This window comes from Marmota marmota, unplaced genomic scaffold (genome assembly GCF_001458135.2).
Source record: "Marmota marmota marmota unplaced genomic scaffold, marMar, whole genome shotgun sequence".
Classification (NCBI taxonomy): Eukaryota; Metazoa; Chordata; class Mammalia; order Rodentia; family Sciuridae; genus Marmota; species Marmota marmota.
This window is the reverse complement of record NW_025999960.1, coordinates 14,968,020-14,976,448: the sequence shown is the minus strand read 5'-3', so window position 1 is coordinate 14,976,448 and position 8,429 is coordinate 14,968,020. Positions and strand designations below refer to the sequence as shown.

The window sequence follows — 8,429 nt, the reverse complement described above, 5'->3', positions numbered from 1 at the left end:
TTTTTTTTTTTTTTTTTTTTTTTTTTTACAGTTGCTGCCTGGGGCAGTGTGTCAGGAAGGAGGTGGCAGCTATGATAGGAGAAACCCAGAAGCTTGACTAAGGGATGCAGAGTGTCTGGTACTGTTGGAAGGTGGGTGGATGAGTGTGTGCATGGGAAGATTACATATGTGTGGATGTGTCACAGTCACCCTGTGTATCTTGTGTCATCCTACAGTGTGTCACCTTGTGGTATGTGTCAACCTGTGCATATCACTGGGGGAGAGAGCTGAACCTACAATGAAGTGGGTATGAAGATGAACCAGGCCTGAATGACTGAGTCTTTGATGACTAGGATTAGAAAGCGTGGGCAGTGGAGCCAGCCATGGAGGCTGCACATGCCAGTAATCCCAGCTGCTGGTGAGGCTGAGGCAAGAGGATTATATATTTGAGGTCAGCCTGGGCAACTTAGTGAGACCCCCTTTCTCAAAATAAAAAATAAAAAGGGCTGGGGGTGTAGTTCGTGGAATGTTATTGAATTAAACCCCCAGTACTGAGAAAAAAGTAACAGAAAAAGAAAAAGACAGGGTGGGCAATAGAGTAAGTGTAAGGTAAGGGAGGACTAGGAAGAAAAAGGCTGCTGACTGAACTGAACCTAGATTAGGAAATTTGGCCTCTATGTGTTTGCTTCTCTCTGGATTTTGCTACCAAGTTACTGTGTTCTCCTAAGATTCTGGTTCTTTCTGCTCTCACCACACAGTGGTGCTTTGAGTGCCCAAGATCATCTTAACAATAGTACACTTTTCTCTCCCAGGGACTTCAATTCAACTTCATGGCCATCATGGTTTTCTGTTGAAGAAGTGGTGCTGTTCCCTGTGTGGGGCATAGGGGGCACTGCCAGCTTGGTTATCATGCCTCAATGTCACTCAGAGATGGCTCCTGGAGGGAAAGAAAAATCTCTTCTTTTACCTCTCTCCTCTCTCCCATTTTACAGAGGACCAATAAGTGAGGCAGTTGTACAAGGTCACAACTAATAAGTGATCAGCAATACAGCCCAAACCATTTTGACTCAAAGCTTATGTTCTTTCTTGTTCCTCCATTTCCCAGGAGGATGGAGGAAAGAGGGGAAAGGCCCTAGGTCTGAGTCACATGGTATATGGTCTGCTTAAATTACTATTTTGATCAAATCATATTTTATCAATTGTCCCCTCTTTCTTTTTTAATTTTTTAAGTTGTAGATGGACACAATACCTTTATTTTATTTTATTTTAATGTGGTGCTGAGGATCAAACCCAGTGCCTCACACATGCTAGATGAGCACTCTACCACTGAGCCACAACCTCAGCCCCCATCTTTCTTTCTTACATCATCAATTTATCTCTCTTTTGGAACACATCTATCAACATGCAAACATGCTGTAATATCTTCTATCTGAAAAATTCAAATGCTTTGTTTGATCTACATTATTGTCCAAGATTGCCCCATTCCTCTTCTTTTACTACAAAACTTGAAATTTTAATTTTAATTCTAGCATCAATTTATTTTCTTTCTACTCAAATTACATCTTTGCAGTGCTAGGGATGAAACTCAGGGCCTCATGCATACTAGGCAAGTGCTCTAACCACTGAACCACACTGGTAGCCCCTTAGAAGGTCTCTTTTAAAAATTTATCTCCTTCTTTTTAGGTATTAGTGATTGAACCCAGGGCTATTAACCACTGAGATACATTCCCAGCACTTTTTTGTTTACTTTTGTTTGTTTGTTTGTTGAAACAGGATCTCACTAAATTGCCTGAGCTGGCCTTGAACTTGTGATCATCCTACCTCAGCCTCCAGAGGAGCTGGAATTACAGGTATGTGCTACTGCCCCCAGCTCCAATCATACCTTTCAACTCACTATACTTCTTTATCAAAACCATTAATGAAAATCTGTATTGCTCTATCCAATAACCAATTCTTAGTTCTTATCCTAGTTAGCCATCCTGGAACAGCAGACACTGCTCAACAACAACAACCACAACTACTACTACTACTACTACTAGTTCTTCTTCTTCTTTTTTTTTGTACCTGGGATTAAACCCACAGGTGCTTTACCACTCAACCACATCCCCAGCCCTTTTTATATTTTATTTAGAGACAGGGTCTCACTGAGTTGCTCAGGGTCTTGCTGAGTTGCTGAGGCTTGCTTTGAACTCGTGATCCTCCTGCCTCAGTTTCCTGAGCTGCTGAGATTACAGGTGTGTGCCACTGCACCCAGCCACTTCCTTCTTCCTTCCTCTCATTTGTTTTTTTTTTTTTTTTAAATTTTAATATTTATTTATTTTTTTTTAGTTTTTGGCAGACACAACATCTTTGTTTGTATGTGGTGCTGAGGATCGAACCCGGGCCGCACGCATGCCAGGCAAGCGCGCTACCGCTTGAGCCACATCCCCAGCCCCTCTCATTTGGTTTTGAAATACTATTCCTATCTCAATGGCATCTTCCCTTTCAGGCTCCTTACCTGGATGCTCCTTGTTTACTGAATTTCTAAACACTGGAGCATACCCAGGTTTAATTGACCTTCTTTTCTGTCTTCATGAATTCCCTTGGTAAACTTTCCAGTCTTATGCTTCCTAATTTATATCTCTAGTCCTGAAATATGAACTTACACATCTAACACTTAAATAGCATCTCAAAATATACCTGTGCAAACTGAACTCTTGATTCCTCCATTGCCTTAACTTGCTCTTTCTTCAGTCATTTCCATCTCAGTAAATGGCAACTCCTTTGTTTCAGTTGCTCAACACAAAAATCTTGGAGTCATCCTTGACTCAATCTGCTTTATACTCTGAGTTAAGCCATCAGCAAATTCTGTCCCTCAATCTTCAATAGGTAGACTCTTATCCAATCTCACTACTCTACTGCTACATGCTAATAGGAGCCACCATCAACTCTTGCTTTCATTCCTGTAATAGCCTCCTATTTGACTCCTTGCTTCTAAGCTTTTCCCCACAGTCTGTTCCTGTTCTCCATATAGCACAAGGGGCCATCCTTTCTAAAAAGGAAGTTAAATAAGTTCATTACCCAGCTAGAAGTTTTCCAGTCATTCCTCATCTCACTTGAATCAAGCCAAAATCTTTACAGTGGTCTACAAGGCCTCAGGTGATTTAACCCTGTTCCTTCCTAGTACTCCAACTTTGTTGCCTACCATTGTCTCCCTTATGTATTCCTCCCCCTTAGCCATACTGACCTCTTTGCTGATTATTTGAAAATAACAAGAATGCTACTTTTTCAGGGTCTGTACACCTGTTTTTCTGTCTTCTGAAATGCCCTTCCTTAGATATCTCTATGCCTTTGTTCCTTCATTTCCTCGTCTGTCCCCTTATATAAAATAGAATCCCATCACCAATCTCCTTTACCCTGCCTTATTTTTCCCTCTGTATCATCTTTGACCACAGATAACATTGTGTGTGTGTGTGTGTGTGTGCGCGCGCGTGTGCACACATGCACTGGAGATTAAATCCAGAGCCTCAAGCATTCTAGACAAACACTATGTCACTGAGCCATATTCCCCACCCAACCACAGATATAAAAGCTTGAAATGAACCAGGTATGGAGGTGCACGCCTGTAATCCCTGTGGCTCAGGAGGTGGAGGCAGGAGGATCACGAGTTAAAAGCCAGTCTCAGCAATTTAGTGAGGCGCTAAGCAACTCAGTGAGACCCTGTCTCTAATAAAATGCAAAAATAGGGCTAGGGATGTGACTCAGTGGTCTAGGGCCCCTGAGTTCAATCCCCAGTACACCCTCCTCCCCCCAAAAAAGCTTGAAATGGAAAATCAGGAGAAAACCACCCTCCTGGAATAAGCATGGGGAGAGATGTTGGAGGGAGAGGAGCCTTGTTTTGACCTTGGGATATGGGAAGGAAGAAGGGAATCAGGGAGTTTTGTGGACAGAGGAGTCTACTTCCTTTGAAGCAACTGCCTCTTAGGCTGGAAAGGCACAGCCCATCCATCAGCCCCCTGTAGAAAAGGGAGCAAAATTCTCTCTAGGGTAATCCTGAAGATTTGTTGGGGCCAACTGCCAAATGTTGGGGGGCTTCCCCAGAGACCACCAGAATCTGGCTGTGGATACTTTGGTGCCTCCAGGTGGTAGCCTGTGGTGCTGCAGCAGAATGTGTGTGAGGTGGAGGGTAGGCAGCACAGCTGAGCTCACCACCAAGCGAGCGCATCCATTCCTCCCGGGCCTATAATTTGGGTTCCCCCGGCCTGGCCGCCCCTATCAGCAGCTTAGCAACAGATGAGTCACCCAAGACCCCGGGCCAAGGCAAACATGAGGGGAGGAGGAGGAGGAGGTTCCCGAGGCTGTGACTGGGTTTAGCCACCGCCTCAGTTACTTGATTCCCCCAATCTCCAGGGGCCCCCACTTTTTTCTTTGACCCCCGCCCTCCAGGGCCCCAGTGTTCTTCCCACATTGTTCTGTTACGCCCTCCATCCTCATGAATGGAAGAGCAGCCCTTTATTCTTCTCATTGAGAGGAATGGGGACCAGCTTGCTCCCACTCCCTTGCTGCAGTGATGACAGCCCCCCATTCGCCCCCTCCTGTCATAGCCCCAACCCTAGTCAAGGTCTCTCTGGTTCCTGCCCCTCCCCTTTCCTGGAGCTGGCCGCGTGCTTCGGGTATTAGGCAATGGGTGTGCACCCGCAGCCCTCTCCAGGCCCCGCCTGTCCCACCGCCCTCTAGCTGCCTGCGGGTCAGTGCTCAGGCCAGCCGGTCGGGCTGAGGGCACTGTGGGCCAGCTCAGGCCACCCAGTCAGCCTGCTTGTGGCCTCCTATCCCAGAGCTAGGCTTCAGTGAGGAGAGGGAGCAGGCATATGCATCCTTGGATTTGAAACATCCACCTTGGACAGCCACCCAATCACTGAGATGTTGAAACTTATGGCAATAGTTCTGACCCCGGTCCCATCTTGTCACCTGCCTGGAGTCTGAGGATAGAATCAAAGGCAAAAACAAAAACAAACTAAAACTGGACAAAATCCAAAACTTGAGGGAGACCAGAGACTCATGAAGAAATACAAATGTGTATGAGGTCCCCATGGAGAAAAGGGGCATAGGAAACTTCATTACCTCCTCTTCCAGGGACCTGGGTGGAATCCCAGGCTGACATGAGGAAAAAGGATGAGGACACTGGTAGGAATCACTGAATCCAGGTGTAAGGATGAAAGCTACAAGACAGGGCTTTCAGATTCTGGTGACCTCAACAGTCACACGTGTTTGGGTCGCATCCTATAAATAGGAAGGCTGTTCAGGAGTTTTTGGCCTTCTTCTTCCCACCCCAGAGATGGGGAATAAAAGAAAAGCAACCATTTGTGGTCCATGCTGTCCAATGTCAGGAACTATGGCACTTACTTCCCTAGACTGTTCAGTATGTGTCCAGTCAACATCCCAGTAGATTTAAGTTCCTGATTTCTCTCAGACTGCTATGCCCCTTAGCCAGGAGTGCCCCCTTCAGCATAAGGCAGGACCTGCCACAGCACAGACTCCAGGCTGGCTGCCCAGCAGAGCTGTTGCCACCACCAAGGAAGAGGTGATTGTGGCTGTGGGTATCATCTCCGTCCTTCTGCTTACTTGGTTGGGGGGCTGGTCTCTGAGTCAATGCGCTTGAGTGCACAGGGCCAGCAGTGCCTTAGGCTGTGGTCTGGCAGGGGCTGGGGGCGGTTGGGAAGCCTGGGGCCCCTCTCTGGCAAAAATAGTCCGCAGTGGTTAGAGCTACTAGGGTGAGTCAGGCGGGAGTGCAGCGGCGCCTAACCCCTTCGCTGCCGCTGGAGCTACCTAAGGCATTTTGTCTTGCTTGTGCACCCCAAGACCAGATTACTTCCCAGCTCTCCCTGAGCTAGGCTCAATTTGGGATTCTGAAGCACTCCTCAGCCCATGTGAAGCAAGTCTAGGAGCCTGGAGCAGGAATACAGTCCTCCCAAGTGCAAAGCCAGGAATCCACGAATGATAGGAGACCTCTTTGGGCAGTTTGCCTACGGAGGAAGACAAGCATAGGCACGAGATACAGATCTTTGGGGCTACCTGAACCTTTTGACTAGAGTCAAATTCTCCCAGGGGGTTGGGGTAGGGTTGGGAGGTGGGCAGGAGCCAAGCCACTTGGTCTCATTGGCTTTTTCTGCAGGTACTGAGTGCCCTGCTGTGTGCTCACCTTGTGGGTTCTATAAGTGACTGTCAAACGCCTGAAGGAGAAGATAATCCAGATCCCTCCTCCCCTTGTCAAAGAGCTGTCCACCCATCCCACTGTCGGTGGGAGAAACTGAGGCAAAGAGCAATGAAAGATTTGGTCACTTGGGCTGGGTCCTGGCTCCCTAATCTGGGCCAGGCATCCTCCCTATACGTCCTTAGTGACCCCAGAGCAGGTGAAAGAAACTCCGGCCACCTCCTCTTTCAGGAGGACCAAGCGTGAACCCAGGCGTCGGGGGAGAGGGTGTGTGTGCGCGCGCGCTGGGAAGAGGGGGAGCGGCTGCGTTCCCCTAGTCAAAGGGGGGTGGGGTGGGGATGCCCCGGGCTCGGGGAGGGGCCATAGCTTCGTCAGCCCTAGCAGAGCCACCCGTCAGTTCGGCTCGAGCAGAGCCAGAGCCCCTAGTGCTTTGCTCGCCCGCTCGTTCGCTAGCCCTTTCGATCACTCCCTCTTTCCCTCCCTCCCTTCCTCCCGGCGGCCGCGGCGGCGCTGGGGAAGCGGCGAAGAGGAGTGGCCCGGCTCTGGAAGAATGCAGCTCTGCCGAAGGGGCAGAACCCGTCGCAGTCACCCCACGGTTTAAGCAGTCCGAGCGGAGCCCAGGCGACCCAACCGTGTGGGTCACGGACTCTGCACCCGAACCGCTGGAGGTAATCGGACATGGGAAAGCAGGAAGGGCAACGAGGCGCGCACCCAGGACCAGACAGGCACACGGGTAGTCAGACAGACACATCCACCCATAAGAGCACAGACACGCAGAGAGCCAAAGATGTTGCCAGAGATAAAGACAGAGAATAAAGGAGTGCTTCCAGATTTAGAGGGCAATGAACACCAAGGCAAAGGGGTGGGGACCGAGGCTGGGACCTGTGGGGACCAGACGGTCGCAGGCTAAGGAGGGGAGCATTTACTTAGGAAAGGGTGGACAGAGAAGAGGACCCAGCTTGCCACACCATCCCTTGCTGGGGAGCACCAAGTTTCCCTCCTCTTTTGCTGCACCTGGAGCCTCTCCTGTTTCTCTGTAGTGCAGGGAGGGGGTAGAGCTGGGTGGAGAGCCCAGTCCAGTTAGACACAATGCCCGGCACACAGACACACTCACATGCAAATACAGACTTGCATATGTGTATAAGAGACAGGTATGGAGGTGCACGCCTGTAATCCCTGTGGCTCAGGAGGTGGAGGCAGGAGGATCACGAGTTAAAAGCCAGTCTCAGCAATTTAGTGAGGCGCTAAGCAACTCAGTGAGACCCTGTCTCTAATAAAATGCAAAAATAGGGCTAGGGATGTGACTCAGTGGTCTAGGGCCCCTGAGTTCAATCCCCAGTACACCCTCCTCCCCCCAAAAAAGCTTGAAATGGAAAATCAGGAGAAAACCACCCTCCTGGAATAAGCATGGGGAGAGATGTTGGAGGGAGAGGAGCCTTGTTTTGACCTTGGGATATGGGAAGGAAGAAGGGAATCAGGGAGTTTTGTGGACAGAGGAGTCTACTTCCTTTGAAGCAACTGCCTCTTAGGCTGGAAAGGCACAGCCCATCCATCAGCCCCCTGTAGAAAAGGGAGCAAAATTCTCTCTAGGGTAATCCTGAAGATTTGTTGGGGCCAACTGCCAAATGTTGGGGGGCTTCCCCAGAGACCACCAGAATCTGGCTGTGGATACTTTGGTGCCTCCAGGTGGTAGCCTGTGGTGCTGCAGCAGAATGTGTGTGAGGTGGAGGGTAGGCAGCACAGCTGAGCTCACCACCAAGCGAGCGCATCCATTCCTCCCGGGCCTATAATTTGGGTTCCCCCGGCCTGGCCGCCCCTATCAGCAGCTTAGCAACAGATGAGTCACCCAAGACCCCGGGCCAAGGCAAACATGAGGGGAGGAGGAGGAGGAGGTTCCCGAGGCTGTGACTGGGTTTAGCCACCGCCTCAGTTACTTGATTCCCCCAATCTCCAGGGGCCCCCACTTTTTTCTTTGACCCCCGCCCTCCAGGGCCCCAGTGTTCTTCCCACATTGTTCTGTTACGCCCTCCATCCTCATGAATGGAAGAGCAGCCCTTTATTCTTCTCATTGAGAGGAATGGGGACCAGCTTGCTCCCACTCCCTTGCTGCAGTGATGACAGCCCCCCATTCGCCCCCTCCTGTCATAGCCCCAACCCTAGTCAAGGTCTCTCTGGTTCCTGCCCCTCCCCTTTCCTGGAGCTGGCCGCGTGCTTCGGGTATTAGGCAATGGGTGTGCACCCGCAGCCCTCTCCAGGCCCC

At 49.8% G+C, this 8,429-nt stretch overlaps 1 protein-coding gene across 7 annotated transcripts in view; it reads left to right on the top strand.

Annotated features, from left to right (window-relative positions):
- Wnt10b (Wnt family member 10B) overlaps positions 1-8,429 on the top strand; it is a 15,806-nt gene that overhangs the window by 2,527 nt on the left and 4,850 nt on the right. For 5 of the 7 annotated variants that reach the window (XM_048802635.1, XM_048802631.1, XM_048802634.1 and 2 more), the window contains 3 exons: positions 32-131; positions 1,753-1,829; positions 6,131-6,837. In XM_048802635.1, the coding sequence (XP_048658592.1) occupies positions 6,508-6,837 (330 nt within the window). In that variant the 5' untranslated portion in view covers positions 32-131; positions 1,753-1,829; positions 6,131-6,507. Of the gene's footprint in view, positions 1-31; positions 132-1,752; positions 1,830-2,394; positions 6,838-8,429 lie in introns of those variants that run through there. The other 2 variants (XM_048802633.1, XM_015493299.2) reach the window with 2 other exon arrangements.